Source organism: Condylostylus longicornis, unplaced genomic scaffold (genome assembly GCF_029603195.1).
Source record: "Condylostylus longicornis isolate FDR11 unplaced genomic scaffold, ASM2960319v2 ptg000023l, whole genome shotgun sequence".
Lineage (NCBI taxonomy): Eukaryota > Metazoa > Arthropoda > Insecta > Diptera > Dolichopodidae > Condylostylus > Condylostylus longicornis.
The window spans coordinates 962,929-986,664 of NW_026577992.1; the positions used below are offsets into that span (position 1 = coordinate 962,929).

General features: G+C 28.2%; 1 protein-coding gene across 5 annotated transcripts; it reads right to left on the reverse strand.

The window, feature by feature from the left end:
- Window positions 1-2,948: 2,948 nt before the first annotated feature.
- LOC129606995 (papilin) lies at window positions 2,949-17,442 on the reverse strand. 5 transcript variants are annotated; one of them, XM_055517672.1, is made up of 19 exons: window positions 17,386-17,442; window positions 16,605-16,780; window positions 16,172-16,232; window positions 14,694-15,051; window positions 13,999-14,608; window positions 13,609-13,732; window positions 13,371-13,550; window positions 9,561-13,314; window positions 9,322-9,501; window positions 8,933-9,103; window positions 8,129-8,766; window positions 7,859-8,054; window positions 7,475-7,669; window positions 7,218-7,388; window positions 6,379-6,950; window positions 6,169-6,319; window positions 4,460-4,621; window positions 4,259-4,375; window positions 2,949-3,640 (listed from the first exon to the last, which is right to left on the reverse strand). In XM_055517672.1, exons 4-19 carry the CDS (start codon window positions 14,920-14,922, stop codon window positions 3,480-3,482), a joined length of 7,611 nt encoding a protein of 2,536 aa, XP_055373647.1. In that variant the 5' UTR covers window positions 14,923-15,051; window positions 16,172-16,232; window positions 16,605-16,780; window positions 17,386-17,442; the 3' UTR covers window positions 2,949-3,479. The 5 variants fall into 5 exon arrangements, with proteins under 5 accessions (XP_055373647.1, XP_055373645.1, XP_055373648.1 ...); XM_055517670.1 differs by lacking the exons at window positions 16,605-16,780; window positions 17,386-17,442 and having other exon boundaries at window positions 7,859-8,048; window positions 16,172-16,220; XM_055517671.1 differs by lacking the exons at window positions 8,933-9,103; window positions 16,605-16,780; window positions 17,386-17,442 and having other exon boundaries at window positions 2,950-3,640; window positions 16,172-16,220.
- Window positions 17,443-23,736: the final 6,294 nt, after the last annotated feature.

A 23,736-nucleotide genomic window follows, 5' to 3' on the forward strand; every position in this document is an offset into this window, starting at 1 on the left:
GAATTGGCGATCTAAAATGAATTTTTATGTAATATTTTAAAAGTAGCATTTTGTTAAAAAAAATGTCTAACAGAATCTATAATACAGGGGTGATATTTAATATTGAAAGTAAAATATAGAAACCAAAATAAAATTGAAAGCTATCGATTACGACTAACTGTTATAAAGAGTTTTTTTCAATTAACGGAATAAAATCTTTATACATATAATATAGAAACAGTGTACATGCAATAGATAGACTTTTCTTAATTTTAAAATTCATCGTAATTCGGCCACAGATTCGAAGTGATTTGTTGTACCCATCTGCATTTATAGCCATTTATAGAAGTAAATTTAAAAATAAAATTAAATTATTTTCAAGTTATTGGCGATATTCTAAAGTTCAAGTAACACACTAAACAATTAAAAATTACTTCTTTTTGAATGATGCTTTGTTAACATTATTCTTCCAATATGACAATGTATCCTCGCATTGCATATCGTTAGGGGCAGAAATAAATTAAATGAAGCTTTTATAAATAGTTGTCATATCAGAATTCTAATTTGGCTAGTTAAAATATAGAATTATATTTTCTTATTAGAATATATATTTATCTTAATAGCCTGGGAGAAAGTAAAAAAACCTGTTTTGTTTTAATAAACAAAATAATTTATTAATGTCGGCATATTGTAAAAATTTCAGGCTCATACAATCCATCTGCTAAAATGGAAATGGTTAAAAAATTTAAAATTAAATGAATTAAAATTAATGATTAATTTCAACACCAAGTTTTTCATTTAAGACAATGACAATTTTTTATTTAAGACAATATTCACAATGTTAACATAAAAAGGGAAGCATTTTCTTCTAGAGAAATGGTTTTTTTTCAAAAATCCTTTAATTTCTGTATAAAACTTGCAACTTTTTGTCATGATGTAAAATTTTTCTAAACAGACCAAAGTATTCATCGGGTGGTAGGTACTACTAAGTATATTTTTATTTCATTTTGCTGAAAGTGTGCTGAAAAACATATGTGATTGAAAAAAGAACAAAACACTTATTACATATTTTTATTAAAATTACATTTATTTTAAAAATTAAATACTTTTTTTTTTGTTTGTCATGAATTTTGCATCAAAGTGCATAATTTAAATTTTATTATTATTTATTTACAAATAAAAGAAAAAAAAAAATTGGAGTAAAAATTTGAAGCTATTAAATTTGATTAACTCACATATTTTCCATTTTCAAATTTATTACTTTTTCAAATTAACTATGTTTTAAAATTGCTCAAAAATAAAAGTAATTAGCAATCACAATTTCAGAAAATTTGTAATAGTACTGAAAAACTTACATAATTCAAATATAAAACCTTTAAAGGTTTATAGTTCCAATAATGGATAAAAATTAATTTGTTCCATTCTTATTTGTGAATTTTTAAGCTTTGTAATTAAAAATTTTCAAAAAAATATTTAAATTAATTAAATTTAATAGCAATATATTGTTGAATCCTATATAATGTTAAATATAATTTAAAAATCTTTTATATACCACCATTTAAGAGAACAAATATTTGATATATAGGAGAAAAAAATTTGACACATTCTTTTGCAGAGAGAGAGGTTTTGTTTTAATTTATACAATTTTAATGATTAAATTGAAATGAATGGTGTAATATTCGTTTCGTATAATCTAGAATTTGGCAATGAAGGAAAGTGCTTGAATAAAAAATTAAATTTATTATTAAGCTAGTCTCAGCTTTTGATTTTACAATATCCAAAACAATTTTAATAAATTCGAACAATTGTAGGTTTTCTAAAGAACAAATTAAATAAAGTAATCAGCAGTGTCGAAATTAATAAAAGAATTTTTATAATTTCTTCTTTTTTTTTGTAGAATATTAAAAATTTAAATATTTCAAATTATCAAATTTTATTCTATTTAACAGTAGTATATTAATTAAAATCTAACAAAATATTTTTTAATAAAATTTTTAAAAAAACAAATTTTTTTCTTTTTAAATAATTGAAATTTTGAATTTCTAGAGTATTATTTATTTTAGTTTAAATTTTTCTCATTTTAAATATTTTTCACTTGAATATTATTAAATATACGTACATTTATACATATATTATATTCTTAATATGTACATATACCCATGTTAATTTTGATTTTAATCAAAACAAAAAAAAAGGAAAATTAAGGAATATTTTTTTTATAACTATTTTTAGCAGTTTTAAATGATGGCATTAATTTTAATGGCCTTTTTCTAATAGTTTATTTATTAAATTTTTCTATTTATTTTTTGTTTTTCTGTATATAATATGTATGTATGTATGTACCTATATATATATATAGAGATTATAAAAATAGTTCTTTGTGAAGATTATATTAATTTATATTTGGTGTAAAAATTAAAAAAAAAAATTATTTGTAATGTTAACGATAATTTTAGAAAGAAATTATTTTTAATTTTTTTTTTTACTTTTCATTTTTTATTTTTTATATTTTAGCTCTACGGAAAAGTTCTATAATTAAAAATAAGGATTTAAATTGAAAGTATTTTTTTTTTTTATTTTTTTTTTTTTAATTTTTGTTTTTTTTTCTTGCTTTATATTTACTTTTAATTCAGAACACATTTAGTTTTTTGTATTATATAATTTTTTTTTATTATTTTTTAAATAAATAGGAACAAATAAAACAAACATCTACGTAATATTTATGAACTATCATTATTATTTATAAAATGTTATATAATTTCCTCTTTTTTTTTCTTCTTCAATACAATTTTCATCTTAAATTTATTTAAATGATTTTATTTATATTGTATTATGTATATATATATATTTTTATTTTTTAATTTTATAAGTATATGTTATTTGACTGATACACCTACTTATTCTTTAATAATAATATAATTAAAAAAAATAAAATTTTAATTTCGTTTTCAAGTGAAGTTGTTCGTTAAGAGAAATGAACGCAAAAAGGTAGTAATTATAAAAAAAAAAATTATTTTATTTTTATTTAATTGAAATTTTTAGAAATTCTAAAAATATTAAATCATTTATATTTATATTTTATATTAAATTTCTTGTAATTTTCTTGATATTTTTAAAATTTAAATTAAATAAATTATTTTAAAAAACAAATTATTTATAAAGAACTTTTTATATTGTATAATAGTTTCTTTTTTCTAAAAAATTTTTTTTCTCTATAATGTTCCGCCTCTAAATATTGTTTTTAAAATAATTAATTGAATTAAGGGTTTTTTTTTTGTTTTTGTTGATTATTACAAATTCGTTTAACTTAATTTTAAAGAAATTTCTATTTTTACAATAAAAATCGTCATAATTTTTTTATTTTCGAAAAGAACTAAATTTAAAATAGAGAAATAGAACAAAAAAAAAAAAACGAAAATAAATCGCTTTTTATAATTTTGTAATCATTTATTTTTTTTTTTTATTTTTATACAAAAAAAAAAATAAATTTTTTATTATTCTTAAAGCGCATTCGGATGTCCATTTAATTGACCAGCTAATGTACAAGATCTACAACAGAATTTACTATAATAACGATTAGAACAATAATTTCCTTTAACGATAAGAGCACAATTAGCAAAATATGGATTATCGACACAATCTGGATGAACATAAATAGTTGCTAAAAGAAAAAAAGAAAGAAAATATTTATGAAATACGTAATATTAAAATGAAATTTAAAAAATCAAATCTAAAATGAAAAATTACCGCTACAGGGTAACACATGAATAAAAATATCTTGAATGAATAATCTTCATTCAAGATATTTTTATACAAAATTAATGCAATGATGTTGCTTTGTTGAGTAATTTGCCAATTTTATTTAAGATAATGGTTTAAAAATAAACAAAAGTTTAGATAAAACAAAGGTGTCTTTAACATAATTACGGAGATGCTAATATATAGAAACACAAATAATTGATATTAAAATATTTGCTAACAGTGCTTAAATATAAATAATGAATTTTTCATTATGAACATAATTGTATATAGTGTTCAAGGCAAAAATGTGATGAATATAACACAGATTATAGGAATTTATAAATTTGACGAAAATTTCGAATTACAAATTTGGGACAAATCTTTAATTGAAATTGTTGCAGAAACTTTTTATCTTTTCACATTTGAGGTCACTCAAGACAGTTGTTTAGGTGAAATACAAAATCAAATAACTAAGCAAATATATATACATTTTTTTTTCTTAATTATAGTTAAATAAAATTTGTTACAAGGTACTTACATTCTACAGTTACAGTTTCTTCATTTCTATTATAACTGAATGAATTTCTAGCTTCACATGCATACCTTCCAGTATCATCTCTTTGTACATCAAAAATAACTAATCTATGAGGAATTTCTGTAAATGAAATATTTATGTTGAAAATAGTTTATTGTTATGCAAAAAATGATTAAAAATAGAATGAAAAAAAATAATCTTTACCTGTAATTTCATATTTACTTGATGGAGCTTCAATAGGAATACCATTCTTAAACCATGTTACATTTGGTGTTGGTACGCCATCTACATCACACAATAATACTATTTCTGACCCAGCAATATATGTATTAGATGGATCACGTCTTATAACAGCTGAAGCAGGTGCTATATTTGGAATAAAAATAAAATTTAATTGTATAAAAATAAAACATTTACTTTTTTCGATTGTCCGAAGGCAAATGCATTATGGAAAAATTTTTGAAATTCACATATTTGTGATTACATAAAACTTGTATGATCTCATACAAAATTTTCTCAGAATTAAAATTTGCTTAGAAATCAATAATATAAATTAAAAATTTTATTATTAATGATTAGCTTTATTGGTAATCGGAATTTGAAGTAAATAATTAAGACCATTTATTTGATTAAATTTGAACTTAATGAACAGTTACGAAATAGCTCTTTTAATATTCTAAAATTTAGACAGTCAAAATGAAAATAACGTTTTTTCAAACTGAAATTAAAATATCTAATGCAGACAACAAAATCCATCGCAGTGTATATTTTCTGAATAATGTTAAAAATTAACCTATTTTTAGTAGTTATAGCTTCAGATAAACACATAAAAAGACAGGGTTCCTTCCAAGATAATTTATTATACGTTTCCCCATGATGGACAAGTGCATTTCCGTCAAATACTTAAAATTTTTCGCTATCACATAATCTGCGCGATTAATTGCATTCGCCGAAATCGGTAATGACGAAAGAAATATATACAGTAAATTTTGCTTTTTAAAATTTGAGTATTTTCCAATCTTTTGTATTTCTACATTTTGTAGCAGCTTTTAGTTAAGGAACAGCGAGTTTATATATTTTAGATCCCAGTTGTATCTTTACAAATTAAATTATTTTATATTTAGATTTAAAATAAAATATTTAAAAAATATTAGGAATGAAAATTAATAGAAATGCATTGTTAATATTTTTAGAAAAAGAATAGGGAAAGTAATTACACACCATTTTCAACTCAGATAATATAAAATGCACATAATGTTAACAACTTACCTCGATGTGGTATTGGTTGTACAACAACTGGCAATCTTGTTGTTGAAGGACGATGCGGTCGATAAGGCCATTCAGGTTTTTCGGTTGGTGCGTGAGCGGGTTGAATTACATACCTTAAGAATTCTTCATCGTCCGGATCATCAGAATGTATTTGCGTTGTAGTTAGTAAAGTTTTTTCAATTGAAACAGGACGACCTCGACCATTCCATGCTTCACAAGTATAAACGCCTAAATCATGTAGTCCCACATTTCCAAATACTATAGCGTTATCTTCATCAACATTATAATGTGGACCATACCTTCCTAAACGCTCTTTTCCACGCCACCAATTAACGGTGGGATTTGGATAGCCGCCAGCTGGACAACGCAATTGTGCTGGCTGATTTAATTGAATATAAATAGTTTCATTTGTAGGTCCAGCAATATAAGCATCCGTTTCCCCAGGGCCTTAGGTTTGTTTTATCAAATTTATTTATTGATTTTGTTAGTAAAGAACAGAAGTTGGTAAGTATGATAGGAAAAAGTTGTAACAAAAGATATTACAAAAACCATATATTAGATATGTTAATCACCAATGTTTAAGAAAAGAAAGTGAGTCTGATATTTTTCACTCAAATTTTCAATACCTTCCAAAAAATATTTACCTTCAACTTCAAGATTAACCTCACGTTGGACAGGTTCACCCAAACCATTATCTGCAATACATACATATGTTCCACTATCTGATCTATGCACCTGGACTATTGTTAGATCTCCATTCGATGTAAGAATAAACCTTCCTTGGTTTGTGTTAATCTAATTGCACAATTTTAAAATAAATTTTCATTGAAATTTAAAAAATTTATTTATCTTACGGTAACTGTTCCGAAATTCCAAGTAATAGTTGGAGCTGGATATCCAGTTGCGAAGCATCGTAAAATAGCTACCCCGCCTGCTGGGGTAGAAACGTCAAGCTCATGCTGCGGTTTAGGTACGAGATGAGCTGGCCTATCTCCCGGATAGATCACTGGTGGTGGATGCGTAGGTGGCTCATGATACGGTTCCTCAGGTACAGCAGGAAGTACACATCTTGTTCCACATCCATCTTGACAACATTTATATTCGCCGCGACATTCAGCATCAGTATAGCATTCTCGGTCACATCTTGTATTGTCTCCTGAAAGAGCCGGACATTCACCTGGTTTATTTTCTTGTCTACAAACTGGGACAAAGTCTTGTCCTGCGACATCAATTGCACATCTTGAGCCTTCTTCACATTCATAATTATCGCAAGGGTTTTCACAATCGCAACGTTCACAAAGCGAGGATTGGTCATAAAATCTTCTGACCCCATAGGGGCATCGCAGTGTTCGGCAATGTTCTATATCTTGGTCACAACGTGTGTCAACTGCATTATCTTCTTCTGGTGCCGGCGCTTCCTCTGGTACTAAAAGTGTAATTATTTTATTTAGCTTAAAATAAAAATTGTGATATGAAAATGGTATTTTTTTAGATTAATCTTAAAAATAAAATTGTTGAATCAAATATGCAAGCAAATAACTATAAAGTGTACAATACTATATAAATATTCTACATAGATAAAATTTCATCTAAACTAATGTGCAATAATATAAGAGCTGGTGCAGAAGTGAATATAATTGAAATATTGTGAAAATTGGTGCCCAAAATATTAAAGAACTACTACAAGTCTTACTAATGCAAGTTTCTACACAAGATTCATAAGAAACAAAATTATTTTGATTTCCAGCACATCCGGAATAAATAAACATTACACATGATCCACGTGAGTCATCATAGAACCAACGACGAGTTTCTTGACCACTACCAGTACAATTCCCAACATTTGCAGGTAAGAAACATACAGCTATGTATTTATTTTTTTTAAATATAATTAAGTGTTTCGTTTAATATGTTTATAAATTCACTTATTTTCTGATATGACAGTTTTACCTCTATCATTCTGTTTTGTTGGCTCTAGCCGTTCAATGCAAACAGATTCACATTCTTCTATATTCATAAACCTATTTCCAGATCCTTCACATCCACCATATGAAAATGGCTCACATCTACGTTGGACAAAGTTATAGTAATACCTAGTTTGATATTGGTCGCAAGGACCTGGGTCTGGATGTTCTTTACAAACATCTAATTAAATTTAATAGTTTATTCATTTGATGTCGCAATATGGTTAATTTTAATTAATATACAAATGTTTTTATGAGATAACTTTTTTATGTTGCAGATGTGCATACATAAATAAAATGTATACAATGCGCATAAATTCTTAATAAATTATTAATTTTTTTAACATAATGGTTATTTTAACATACATACCTATTCCTCTATATGGTCCACATTGTCGCTCACATTGCTCATGTGTCTCAAATCGGTTTCTATTTCCATCACACCCGGTGAAATAGAAAGCTTCACATCTTTGTGCTTGAGAATTATAGTAATATGATAAAATTTGATCTTGACAATTTCCAGCATCCACTGGCTCATTACAATAATCCGTTCGTTCAGGCTGTTCCTAATTTAATTTTTACCATCAATTGTATAAATGTAATAATACACACACATAATACTCTAATTTCCAATACCCACCTCTGGAGACTCAGGCTGGCGTTCGGGTTGTTCCACTTGTCTGTCACAATAATCTATACACTGCTGTTCACTCTCGAAATTATTTCTATTTCCTACACATCCACTATATTCAAACTCATGACATTTTCTAGCTCTTTCATCATAATACCAACGCGTTATATTTTCCGCGCAACGTCCATAAACAGGTGGCAAGGAGCATAAGTTTTGTATGTTTCCGCATAACTCTTCACAATCTCTTTCATTTTCAAAGTTGTTACTATTTCCATCACAACCACCATATGCAAAAACATCACAGAGACCCTCATGACTGTTATAGTAGAACTTAGTTGTATAATTTTGACATGGTCCGGAATCAGGCTCCAGGAAACAAGCATGTGTATCTCGACGTTCAGGTTCAGGTTCCTCTACTCTTCTGGAATCTGGTGCAGCTTGTGGAATACGATCTTCTGGTTGTCGTTCAGGTTCAGGGGTGATACAACGGCTGGTACAGTCTATTTCCTCAGCAAAATTATTTCCATTACCACCACAACCTCCCCAATAAAATTGACGACAACGTTGATCTTTAATATCGTAATACCAACGTGCGACATAATTTTGACATTCACCAACTTCTGCTGGTATTTCGCATACGTCTTTCGCTACATATTAAAAATAAGTTCTTTCTTTAAAAAGTGGTGATATGAATTATCTTTCCAAAAAAGTAATGAATGTACAAAAATATGACAGATAATGATTTCTTTTTTATTCACCATCGAACACTGAAAGCTTCCTAATTCAACAAAAATTATAATAAAATATTCTCACCCACGGGTTTAGGACATCTTTCTTCGCATTCTTGTAATGTTCGGAAGTTATTCTTATTACCACCACAACCAGTATAATAGAAAGGCATGCATTTATTATCAGATTCAGAATAATGCCAACGTGCATGGCGCTCGCCACATTCACCTTCTTCTTTTGGAAGTTTACAAAGTTCTAGTGTGGTTTAATTTATTTTAAATGTTTGTGTTTTGTGCGAATTACAATTTAAGTGTTAGATAGTTTTAAAATGCATAGAAAGAGAGAAGCAGGAAAATTTAAAAGGCTTGTTAGTAAAATATCTTAAATTGTTCCAAACCGCTAATCTTATTTTAATACAGTAACCAATCAACTACACACAAATGTCAAAATTATGAAATTATTAAATATCAAACCTTTATGAACTCCTGGTTGCCTACAATGATAAACGCAAGCGTGCTCCGTAGCATAATTGTTCTTATTTCCTTGACATCCACCATATTGGAATGGTCTACAAACATCAGTTTCATTATCGTAATACCACCTTTCAAAGTTACCATCACAAGGCCCTTTATCCACTGGCTGTTCGCAAGGAGCTAAGGAAGAGTTAACCTTTTTAATAAAAATCTTAAAGTATATAAAAATATGTGTTTACGTATAGTATCATCGACGGCGCAAGTGCTTTGGCATTCTTCCAATGTTTCAAAACGGTTTGTATTACCAAAGCAGCCACCATATGTAAATTCTTGGCATTGTGATCTGTCCGCATCATAGTACCACATTTTTTGGTATCCAGGACATGGACCGGGACTTCTCGGTAGGAGACATGATTCCTTACCTTTATATTCCTCACAAGTCGCTTTACATTGCTCTGCACTTTCAAAGTTGTTACCGTTACCCTCGCAACCACCATACCAAAATCGCGCACATGCTCCATATGCATTGTCAAAGAAGTGCCGTATTGTGAAATTATTGCAAGGACCAGTTTCTTTTGGTAAAGCACATGCTTTTTGAGGAGCTTCTGGTATGCTTTCACAACCTTCAAATTTAGATCCTTCAGCAGCAGTAACTCCGTCGGGACAGCATCCAAATTTACTTTCGGCACAAGTACATCCTTCTTGATTCAATCCTTTAGCTGGAGTTTTTTCATCGGGACAGCATTGGAATTCAGTCTGTGAACAATGACAGCCATAATGGTGAGGTCCTTGTGGAATTGTAATTCCATCTGGGCAACATCCAAATTGCATTGTATGACATGGACAGCCTTCCAATTTAGGCCCAGTGGCTGCAGTTAATTTATCTGGACAGCAACCAAATTCAGTAAATTGACATCCACATCCTTCATTATCATAACCTCGAGCGGGAGTTGTCTTATCTGGACAGCATCCAAATGGAGAGTATTCACAATCACAGCCTTCATTATCTGGTCCTCGTGCAGGATTAATATTGTCTGGGCAACAACCATGCAGTGAATCCAAACAATTGCAACCTTCACCATATGGACCATGAGCTGGAGTATTTCCATCAGGACAGCAACCAAAAGGTTCGCTGGCACAAGGGCTACACCCTTGTCCACTTGGACCACTAGCTGGTGTTCTACGATCGGGACAGCAACCATGTTCGGATTTGCTGCAATCGTCTTCTCGTCCTGGCTCTTCTGCTTCACATCCTTTGAAATTTTCGCCTTGAGCTTCTGTTTGCCCGTCAGGACAGCAACCATATTTCGTGGATGAGCAAGATGTCGGTTGCTCTTCTTCACTTTTAATTGTTGTTTCCTCTGGTGGTAAGGTTGTAGGTGCCATTGTAGTTGTTGGTTCAGGGCAACCTTCATTATCTTCTCCTTCAGCGGGTGTGTACTTATCTGGACAACAACCAAACAGTGTCTCAGCGCACTGCGATTTGGGACATCCTTTATTGTTCGTTCCCTTGGCGGAAGAAACTCCATCCGGGCAACATCCGAATTTTGTTTCAGCGCAAGTTTCTGCGATAGGACACCCTTCATCAAACGGACCTTTTGCGATCGTCGTATTATCCGGACAGCATCCAAATTCAGATGTTTTGCAGTCTTTCTTTTTCCTCGGCTTACATTTCCTGGGTTTATGTTCTCTCGTAATGGCCATTTCGAAAGTATTAGGTGTTGTTCTTTCCTCATCTTCATCAGTAACTTCTGACATCGTGGATGACCATATATCAACTGTAGTTTCATCTGTTTCACCTGTTGATGTTGAAGACTCCACTGTTGACTGAGTTGACCCAGGCTCTTCAGTTGTATCGCCACTAATAGTGCTTTCATCAATAGAAGACGCAGTGCTTTCTGGAAGTTCTGAACTACCGGAAACTGTACTTTCTGGCATATCGGTACTTCCTGGCGATAGCGTGCTTTCTGGAGACGATGTACTTTCAGTAGATTTAGGTTCTTCGGTAGATTCAGGCGAAAAGGTGCTTTCTGGCGACGACGTACTTTCAGGGGAAATTGTGCTTTCTGGCGTCTCTGTACTTTCTGGCGTCTCTGTACTTTCTGGAGATGATGTGCTTTCAGGAGATATTGTACTTTGGGGTTCGCCAGTTGTTTGATCTGTTGTATCAGTTTCATCTGTCTCTCCAGAGGCTGTAGTTCCGTCTGTGTCTTTGGAACTTCCAGTTGTGCTTCCGGATTCTTCAGTACTGCCTGGTTCCACAGTAGATCCAGGCTCCGTAGTTGATCCTGCAATAGTGCTCTCAGTTGATACCGGACTTCCTGGCTCCTCCGTACTTCCGGTTTCTTTGGTGTCTGATGTGGAACTCGATTGTTCTGTGGTTTCACTGGTAACAGACACGCTTGATTGTGTAGTACTGCATGGGACGTCATCTTCACATTCTTCCTCCGGAGTTGTACCAACGCTTATATCAGACGAAGTTGTTACGTCGCTCGAGGTTGTATCACTGGAAAGTGGTGACACAGTTGAAGCGCTACTATCAGTTGTTATTTCTGTGGTTAATTCACTGGTTGTTTCGGAAGAACTCAAGTCACTTGAGGTGGTAACATCGATTTCGCTAACTGTGGAATCACTTGCGGAAGCTGTAGTATGACTTTCTTTTGGATCAATCGTGAAGTCATCATCTGGAAGAGGACCGTCATCTTCCGTTGTTCCCAAAAGTTCAGTTGAAGCTGACGATTCAGTTGAATCAGACGATCCTGTTTCTGTTGTAGCTGAATCAGTTGGTCCCGATGATCCTGTAGTATCGGATATATCTGTAGCACCAGATTCTGTTGATACACCGGAAACTTCGGTCACTTCTGATGGAGAAACTTCTGATGAAACATCTGTTTCGGAAGAAGCATCAGTTGCAGCTGAACTGTCAGTTGAAGCCGGACTGTCAGTTGAACCTGAAGCATCAGTTGAAGCAGGGGTGTCAGTTTGAGCTGAGCTATCTGTCGAATCCGAACTATCAGTTGAATCCGAACTCTCAGTTGCATCTGATTCTGAAATAGATGTCGCGTCAGTTGAAGCAGGTATGTCAGTAGAGCCAGAAACCTCGGTTGTTTGTGCAGTCAAATCAGATGTTTCTTCAGTTGTTTGATCCTCGTCACCGCTACCTTCAGTGGTGCTTATGTCTACTGTTGTTTCGCCTGATCCTTCTATAGTACTTAGATCCTCTGTTGTTTCAGGTTGTTCCGTAGACTCGGTTTCTTCTGATTCACCTGTTGACTCTGTTTCAAAACCAGTAGCATCACTCATCATCAAGTCATCAGTCATTAAAGAAGTTTCTGTTGTGGTGTCTTTATCCAGATCAATTCCTTCAGAAACCTTAAGTTCAGGTTTTTTATCTAATTCTGCGTCTAGATCAAGTTCGTCAGTGTATTCATCGTAGTCGCACTCCTCTTCCTCTTCATCACTAATCGTAGTTGATGTAGAGTCAACCGGTATAACTTCATCCTCTTCACAAGCTTGAGTATTGCAATCTTCTTCTGAGAATTCTATTAACTCTTCAGCGCAATTTAAAGAAATTTCACCATTTTCCAAGCATATTACTTCTCGTTCCCTTCGGCCACCACCGCAAGGCTTTGTACAACTTTGCCATGGACCAGTGAACCATTGAGCAGCACATTTTTCTTCTGGAATCTCGCAATCCTGTTTGTTTTCTGGTTTCAAATCTTCACTGCATTTCGAATCATCTGGAGCAGGTGTAACGCTTTTTCCGTCGAATTCGCCACATATAACAACTCTTGACTGAGTTCCATTTCCGCATAAGGTAGAGCATTTACTCCATTCGGACGTATACCATTGATAAGCACATTTCTTAACTTTTTCACATTCTCGTTGCGTTTCAGGTTTTTCCGATGGGCAAAATTTTTCATCATATTCCTTTCCTTTTTTATTGGTACATTTTATAGTTCTAGTTTCCTCAGTTTGCCCACATTCGGTGCACTAAAATATGAGAAAGTTTAATAGGCGCGTTTGGAAGTTTAGTAAGTAAAACCTACTCCGCTCCATGGGGAGGTTATCCAATCAACGCCTTCACATGGTTGTATAATACAAATTTGCTCTTCTTCCGGTTTTTCTTCGTTACATTCTGATTCTGGTAATACTTTTTTCTTTCCATTTTCTTCTTTGTAACAAGTGACTTTTCTGGTTTGCTTTCCTTCACCACACAGTTTATCGCACTTTAAAAAAATTATGTTATAATTATATTAGAAACAAAAGAAAATAATCAAGACATACGGGTTTCCAAGGTCCAAGATGGAACTTAGGGCAATTTTTCGTATCTCGATTGCACTCTTGTTTATCAGCGGGCTTATTTCCAGATGTTTCCAAACAAATAGAATCTTCAACTTTTTCAGCGACTCTGCAATGAATAAGACAAATGTACTAAAACTAAGCCGCTTAAATAGTTAAGTGATTAAAGTTTTATTTTTTTTAACATATTAATATTTCCTTAATGAACAACAGAATATTCAGATTCTTTTGCAGATCTTAAGTTTTACGGATATACGTATTATAGTTAGCTTTGTTTTGGTAATATCGCCAAATTAGAATTTAGTTTTGTCAATTGGGTTCCTTCGGATGCCAATTTTTGTGATTACTTATATCTCTACTTATATCAAAACTTACCCGTCTGCTGAAATTCTCTCACAATGAACACTTCTATTTTGCATACCATCTTGACCACATGGTTTAGAGCATTTTCCCCATTCACTTTCTACCCATCTTGGAAGACAAGCATCTGTACCACACTGCTGTGTATCAGCAGGGCGCGCTGACTGGTCGCACAAACTATCGTCAACTCTATCTAATGTTGTACGACTGTTGCAATAAATTTCGCGGCTTTGATAACCACCGCCACACGAAGCAGAACATGGCCCAAAACCAGTATGTGTCCATTGATATGTATCTAGATTAGTTTTTACAGAGTTTTCGGGAACACTGTATTCATATTTGATACCGACATTACGATCTTGATACAATAGAACAACTACGATTGCTTCTGTAGTTGGACCCATTGACGTCAAATGATCTGGTGCGGCAAATCCTTGTGGCTTTCTATCATAATGCCACCATGAACCAGCAAATAGCATAGGTCTTGGGAAATCTATACGCCAATTTCCATTTAAGTAATAATGACCAGATTTATTTCTACATGCTAAGTAATTATTTGACGGCTCGATTTCTCTAACATCAATATTTGTAGCTCCAGCAGGTATCACAAAAATATCATTATAGCCTAAAAACAAATTTAAATTTTATATTACACAAAATTATATTTAATATATTACTTTAATGAAAAAATAAATAAAACTTTCACTTACCAACTTGTAAGTTATTTGTGTCAACAGTTCCATTTATAGTTTGACATGATGTTCCGTCACCCGCGCATTTACGGCATTTATCTTCACGAGCTTCAGATCCTAACATCATATCGCAACCTACTGGTTGACATTTGCCGTCAACGCAAACGTCTAAGGATTCATCATTGCAACGTGTTCCATCTATAACTTTCGCCTTGTGTCTGTAATAGAAACGTTCTCCACGAGGCATGCAATTTAATTCACATGGGTTTGGAGCTTTTGTATATGGTATCCATTCATATCGCGATCCCTCAAATGGCACTGAATCAAACCTCGAACATTGTTGTGATCGAAAATCGGGCTCATCTTCTGGACAATCCTAAAAATGTTTTAAAATAAATTTTAAAATTTTTTTGATTAAATTAACAATTTTGAGCATTATTATTTTGTTTTCAGTTATTATAAGGGCTTATGTAACCTTAACTGCTTTTTTAATGAAGTAGTTTTTCTTTGTATAAAATTTCAATTCTCTAACCATCATATATAATTTCTGAGATTGGTCTTATAATATAATTAATTTAAAAATTTTATGCACTAACCTGTAGGAAATATTTGTGAAAATTTGATGAATTATTAGTGCTAATTTTTAATCTATTATACTTACTTAATGGACTTAATGATTCAGAGATGCATATATGAAAGTAACGAATCATATTTTTATATTGATTTTGAATGTACATACAGTAACACCCGCGTCTCAGAAAGCTGCAAAAAAAAAAGCAACTTTGCAGGCTTTTTACAAAGTTTAGCAGGACGACATATGACAGTAACAAAGTAAATATACATTTCTTTCAAAAAGCACCTGTATTACTTGTGTCTGAAATTTTTTTGTTTGTGTTGTGAATTTGAAAATAAAAATGTACTATAAATTTGACCTTGGAATTTCTTTTATCCACGTGTAACTGTATATTATGTTAAAATTAATAGACTGATTTACGAATTCAATGTATAATTTTTGCTGACTACTCGTATATGTTGCAGAAAAAAAAATCTTTCTTGATGATTTTGGAAAATAGTTTTCTAGTTTTTCAAAAATTCTTTGATCTATTTCCGTTTTATTTCGTTTTTTCTAATACTTTTCTTTTATTATTTTTATTATTTAAAAAAAAAAAATTACTATAGTCTCCACCTAGCTATAATCTTTTTTTTTACATGTTCATTGAATATAAAAAAAAATCTTATTTTGTTTACATAACTTTTATGTAAATGCCTTTAAAAAAAATTTTTTTTTCTATCAAATTGGAAAAATATGCGAATTCATAATTAACTTAAACTTTATTTTTTAGTTTTAAATCAAAAAGTAATTTGATTTTTGTATTGCAGGAAATGACTTATAGTTATAAAGCAAATAAAATTTTAAAATAAACAAAGTATTTAGAAAACATAAAATGTGTTTGAAAAATATTCGAAGCATTTAGAAACAGAAAAATCCTACTTACTTGGGTATTACATGAAAAGAACTTTTTATCACCGCCCTTACATTCCGGTTCACCACTATACCTGTTTCGTAAAAATTAAATAATAAATTACATAATAATGAATTTAAAATTAGAGAATATAAAAAAATTTAAAAAAATTTAAGCTTTTTTGACTTCAATTGTGAAGATATACGGCTAGTGTTTAACTACTACGTTGTATTCAGTGGCCATTATAACAGCATTTTATTATAATGTGATAAAATATTGAACTCTTGACTTTGTTGTATTACGGTATATCGGCACAATTAAAAAGTCAGGGCTTTTATGTATAAAATTTATATGAATAAACTATATTCATATACTTATGTAGATAATATTATAAATTAGAGCACAAAATGTTATGTTATAAATAGTAAGCTAAAGTTTAATATAGTGTAAATTATTTTTTTATTACCCAACTTGCAAGCATTCTCTAGTTTGATATGAAACACCTCCACCACATGATCTTGAACATTCTGATGGTGAGCTCCAATCTGTCCATTCGCTGGGATCACCTTCACCATCTGGTATTACATAGCTTTGTGATAAATATAAATTAGCTCCATGTTGTCTTTTATGCCGTGTCCCATGCTAAAAATTAATGGTTTTATTTTATTATTACCTTAGTTTCTGTACGCATATAAAGTGCAAGCAAATATAAGTGTAATGTAAAGCTGATATTTTATTGGAAAACAACAAACAAATATTTATATCCAAAATTTTTTTTTCGCATCAATTTCTAGTATTGTGTCAATTTATGTTTAATGTTACACCTAGGCTTTCTTGAAGGCGACCGAAAATCTTAAATATAACTAAAATTTTAGTAATTATAAAGTATATTCACGTGGTATATCAAGAGAAAAAACTTAATATTTTCGAAAAGTTGGTTCTAAAGTTTTAGAATTAATTAATAAAAAAAGTAAGAAATGTCACTTCATTTCTTCAAAGATTGCAGCAACGCGCAACTGTTTAACTGGTTTTTAATGAAAAAATTTTGAACCGAAATTTGTTAAAATTATACTATCGTATTTCGTTAACAAGTTTATTACCTTCTTTTACAAACTTAACGACTTTAATTCAAATTTTCATTGATTTTTAATTTTAATTGCCTGTTTTTAAAAAATTTTTAAATTTTTCTTAATAAATTTTACCTTGTATAATGCAAGTTATAACAGCAAAAATGTATATATACTTACATATCTAGAATGTGATGAATGAATAAATACTGTAATAAATAAACATATTAAGGCGGTGGTTCTGTAACGAAAACAAATAAACAGAAAATAAAATTAAATAAAGTAATTTAAAAAATAATTAAATTATTAAAAAATCAAAAAAAAAAAAATTGATTGTGGAAAACGAATTCAATAAAGTGTTGGTTCATGAAATTTGATCCTATATTTGTAGGGAAACTTTCAGGACTCGAAACCCTAATGGAAAATCAGTGAATAAGCAATATTAAATGATTTAAGCCAATTAAAAATTATTTCATTCCTGAACTTTAATGTTCAAATTAGACAATTAGGCAAGTACAACAAGAGGCAAGTACAATTTAGAGAATACTATATTATTTACACAATTAGCTTGTTTTGGAGAAAAAGCACTGATTTGCAGTACAGGAATTTGTTTTCTACTATGAGTCTTCTCTTGGTATTTAATATTTCACAGCCTATGTAGGGAAAAATTCGGTACAAATGAAAGAAAAAGAGGAACATAAAATTCCAACTATACGTTACTACTCTTGCAAATGAAAATTTTATTTAATAACCTTTCAGCTTTGGAATTATGACTTTTCATTAAGTAATTTAGTACAGTATATATGTATGTGCAATGTTTCCACTTTAAATTTTTTTTAAATATTACCTTAGTAATTAGATTACAATTAATTCAATTTAAAGAAAAAGTTAATAAAGTATTTCGATCATTACAACAAAGTTTGTCGAATTTAGGAAAGGAACTCTAAATTATGATTAAATTTTCTTTTTACTTTTTTTTTTTTTTTCTAAAAATATTAAAAGGACCTTTTAAAAATTATTGTTATTGCGTATTAAGAAAATTTCTAACACTTAAAAAAAGTTTTTCTCCTTTCTTTTTTTATTATTATCATTATTCGGATTTTTATTTTTGGTAAACATGTGAAAACAATAATCATGTTTCATTTCCTAAAATTTCACATGAGTCCTTTAAAGTATGGGAAGAAAAAAAAAAAAATGGAAATATAAAGTAGAAAAAAAAATTAGTTTTCAAAGAAAAAGTTTTAGAAATCTTTAATAATAATAATAAAAAATCAGAAATAAAAAAAAAAAAAAAAAGAATTATTTTCATGTTTCCAAATCATTGGACCTGCCCAAAAATTCTGAAAATATACTACATACTATGAACATACCAAAAGGATATTCAGTCATTTTGATAAAGTAATTTTAACTTTTTCTATAGAAAGCTAAATTTAAAAAAAGAAAAAAATGGAATGAGAAAAAAGAAAAATCCCCAAGATATATCGTAAATTTAATTTTCCGGACTATTAATTTCTTTTTTCTTTCATTCTAAATGTATTTTACGTACAAACGATTGTTTGTCTTTATATTGTTACTTATTACTCTTAAATATTGGGGCTACCAACTTTAACTTTAAATTAAAATTTCTCAATTCGATTTTCTTAAGGCTTCTTTTCTTTAGTGTACTTTAGTTAGATATTTTATGTGAACGATTTCCTTCATATTTAATATTTTCAATAAATTGATAATTTTTGAAAAACATTAGTGATAAATTTGCCTGTCAGTACTGTGCTTCGAATATTAACATGTATGTTGTGTAATTTTTAACATCTAAATATAAAATTAAATCATTATTGCTAGTGTCAGTATTATTCATAAACAAAAATATCTCCACTCAACGAACATCAGACTTATTCAATATCTCAATAAAGTATAGAGTAGAAATTTTATACTATACATAAAAATATTCATTTTTACGAAGCACATACTTAATAGATTACTGTTCAACACTAATATTTCCATTATTATCATCTACGTTATTCCAAATAATTGCTTTTTGATAAACTTACTTATTATTCCCGATCATTATTAATATGGAATATATTAATTGGAATTTAATTAAAATTTTGAAATTTTAAATCGTAAAATCAAAATAATAGTGACCAATATGTGTAACACATTGAATGACATTATTTTAAACTTTTTTTCCTAAATGTCAAAGGATGTAAATTATGAAATTGTAATTTGTAAAAAGATGGAAAATCATAAAAAACAAAGCAAGTAGCAATTTGTAATTAAAAATATTTATGTGATTATAAATTCAAAATTTTTAAATTAAATGTGTATAATTTTCATATTATTGGCATTTTGATTACTCCACGTATTTTGATTTTAAAATACCACATTTCATTTGCACACGTAATCAGGGTTTATGATATAATGGAATAAAAATAATACATATTATGTATTTTATTTTCTGAAATAGAAAAATTTGTTTAATTTATTATAAAAATTAAACTAAAATGAATTCATTTAAACCTTCATCTACGTACGTCATATTAAATATTTTGTAACTAAATTTCTTGGTAAATTTTTAACTTATCTCTTTAACACTCTTTTATGATTATGCTTTTAATATGCTTCTTATAGACCCCGGTAAGCTAGACTCTTTTAAACCTTTAAGGTTTTTAAAACATTTTCTTTATTCCGTTAAAATATAACAATTTCATATAGAAAATTTTTTTCTCTATTTTATTCACTTATATTTTGCCATAATTGGATACCTTAATTCCCAAAAAAAATTATATGTACATCCATATTCAAAACTCTAACTATTACCGAATATTACAAATATAAATATGGGTAAAATGAAAAAAAAAATTAATAAAATAAAAAGACTAAAATAAAGAAAATTAAAATCAATAAATTTATAATAAAACAAATTGATAATGTTAGAGGGGATATAAATTTAATGTTGATGAAAAATATTTATCTGGTACTAGGCGACAAAATGTCTCCTCGTTTTGTTGCAAATACAAAACCCAAAAAAAAAGGAAAACAAAAAACACAAAATAAAATAAAACAAAATAAAAAAAAATAAAAACAAAAATGTGGAAAATGAAATTTTCTTCCTCTATTGAAAAAAAAAAGAGAAAAATTAAAATAAAAAATTTATTTTTCCTCTATTTTTCATTTTTAAGTTTTTCACATTTGTTTATTTTTTTTTCTCTTTTTTTTTTGTTCATTTCAATGTATTGACCACCTGTAAAACCGGGGAAAAAACCAAACTAAATGGTTTGGCACATTTCCAAAAAAAAAGAACAAAACAAAAAATTAAAAACCAAAAAAAAAAAACAAAATAGAAAAATTGTAATTTTCATTGAAAATTTACTTTGCAATTTTTTTTTTTTGTTTATTTTTTTTTTACTTTATTGTTGTTTTTTCAGGATAAATTTCATAAAATATTTAGGAAATATTAAAAAAACAAATACAAAAAATATACAATTATTATAATATTAAGTGTTATATGACTAACTTTTTTACGTGCCCACGTAATCGAGAACTCGAGAGTATGCAAATTATTGATTTTTTTTTGTTTTGTTTCAAAAACAACCATTGCAGCTCGTAATAGCTACGAGTATACCCTTATTTTATTTTGAATATTTTAATTTTTAATATAAAAACAAAATATTTACGTGTCCAAAATCTAATAATAAAAATTTTTATTTAATAATAAAATAATTTATTGATATTTTTCCCTATATGAAGATAATTTTAATCGTATTTAAAAAAAAAAAATTACCAATTTTTTACAAATCATCGAATTCGGAAGTTAATTATTTTAAATGTTATAAATGAAAAAACAAGCAAACAAAACAAGCGAATAAAAAATTTTTGCGGTTATGTATAGAATTTCTGTAATATTATATTTTAATATTTAATTATACAGAAATATGTAATTAAAATTTAATTTTTGTAAATAAAAATAAAAAAATTTAAATCAAATTAGTATTCGATTGCAAACTATTCATTTGATTCCAAACTGTTTTGGGACTTTTAGAAATTATAGAATTTTAAGTACTTTTAAAAATTTAGTATTACAAAGTATTTTGAGTAAATATTAAAAATAGATATGGTTTTTGTAATAGTAATAGAATATTATTATTTATAGGATATAGAATGTGATTGTTATGAAGGTATCCTTAACAGTAAATCATTAAAATACAAGAATTTTATTTAAGTTTTTATTCTTTAATAACTTTCTTATGATTCACCTAATTTTTATAATCAATGTACATATTGTATGGTTAGATAACAAGAGAATTCTTTTGAAAAATTATGTTGAGTTCTCATGCTATAACACCTTCTCACGCTTTATACCATCATCTTATTAGATGACATAACACTTTCAATATTTTACTATAATTGCTAAAAAACAATAAAATGTGAACACCAAACTTCGCAACAACTGTATAGTAAACAATCAATCTAAATAAAACTAAATTAGATAACATTTTGTAAATAGAATGAAACGAAAATTATAGCAAAATATTTCATACAGCGTTTATTTCATGTAAAGAAAAATTCTAAAAAATATTTAACGTTTTAATATCATTTTAAATTACATTTTTTATAATATATATAAAATAGTAATTATATATAAAATGGTGTATGAATCTAAGTAAGTAAAGGTATGGAATCTATGCAATATATTATGAAGATAATGGGCTTAGTTTAATATCAGAACGAGATTTTTTTAGTAAAATAAGTCTTTAATATCATAAGACTTTATATATAGATTGCAAGGTATAAGCCCTATTACTTACAGTGCATTATTAAATTTTTTTTGGAAGTTCTACAAGAGCTACTCGAATTGCGCTCATCGATTGATTTCAAATGAAATAAAACTCATGCCGTAACTATAGGTACGAACCATATTTCATTTAAAAACTCACATTATATATTAAATACATAATATTCAGTTTGAATATTATGCTTTCGAATCCATTTACACACATCAATTAACATAATTTCAAAACTTATTAATTATTAGTATTTCATGCACATACACTACATATATATAAATATAAAATATATTAATATATATATATAAACATATATTTAATAATTTGTATTGGATTAGAGATAAAAATAAAGTGATTTAATATTAAAGAGAATACAGATACATAAATTTTTGTTTTTTAGTTTTTATGAGGTTCCGATAATAAATGATGTCACTGTTTGTGTTTCTCATGATTCCATTTAAGTTAAAAATTAATACAAGTATACTAGTGAATAGAACATGTCTTCGACTTCAATATGATTATGAAATCTGTTATCAGTTAAATTAATTGAAACTAAAATTAAATTGAAAATATAATATCTAAGTATAACATTATATTATTGTATGTAATAACAAAATTTTACATTATATCAAAAAATTAATCAATAAATCTGAAAATAAATTCTGATGATTTTAATATTTAATTTCATTAAAAAATTGTATTTTATGTTTGTTTGTGCGTATGTAACTATGGAAGAATTTAAAAAACAAATTCAAATTTATTACATAATATTATAAGTTTGTTTGTTATAATATATAGAATATTATATGTACATGAATACTCACATATAATATTTAATATTATGTGTAAATTTATATGCAACTAAATTTACAATTGAAAAGTAGAATGACATTTTTCTATTTTTGTTTTTTTTTGTACAAATTCACAAACAATATAAATATTATATTTTTGAGAAATATTATATTCTTACATTATATAGTTATATAATAATATATGTAAATAATATATTTTATTACAAAAACATATTATATTACGTACATAAAATCCTCCCTAAAGCGACATAATTTGAATTTATAAACTTTTAAAGCCCAAATAAAATTGAAATTCTTCTTCTGCCAAAAATAATTTTACATATTTTTATTTAGTTACTTGTTTTCTATATAAGTATATTTATATAATTTGTATGTATGTAGAATTTTATTATAAAATAATAATTTCCTATATGTTATGGTAGTCAAATATCTGGAAACATTTAATTTTTCAAAATAAAATTAAATCCATTTTCAATATTGAAAAATAAAGAAATTTATTTTATTAGTATTTTTGTATTTTTTTGTAAAATATAAAAAAAAAAGTAAACATAAATAAAGTATTGAACATAATTTTATCAGAGTATTATCCTTGTTCTCATATCGACATTTAATTTTTATATTTTCCATATATGTTACATACATACATGTAATATAATGTTGTTTACAAAAAAAAGGACTATTAGTCCATGAATTATTAAATGAAATCTTTAATATTTTTTTGTTGAAATAAATCTCGGCGAAGCAGTCATTTTTATTTTGAAGTAACTTTTAAACAAATTAAAAATGTAATTCCAAAATAAGAAGAATGAATATTATGTGTATTGATTCGTATGTGTATTTATGTGTATTGATTATGTAAGATTCAAGAGATCAATAATTAAATTGCATGTTTATTAGCCTGTAAGATCATATTTCTTTAATAAATCTTGTATTTC

Excerpts from the sequence above, each read along its gene's own strand:
- LOC129606995 (XM_055517672.1), bottom strand. The coding sequence starts at position 14,922 with ATGCCTCGTGGAGAACGTTTCTATTACAGACACAAGGCGAAAGTTATA. Across the intron at positions 14,609-14,693 it reads CACAAATAACTTACAAGTTG|GCTATAATGATATTTTTGTG; the intron begins GTAAGTGAAAGT and ends ATTTGTTTTTAG. Across the intron at positions 4,376-4,459 it reads AAGTAAATATGAAATTACAG|AAATTCCTCATAGATTAGTT; the intron begins GTAAAGATTATT and ends TTTCATTTACAG.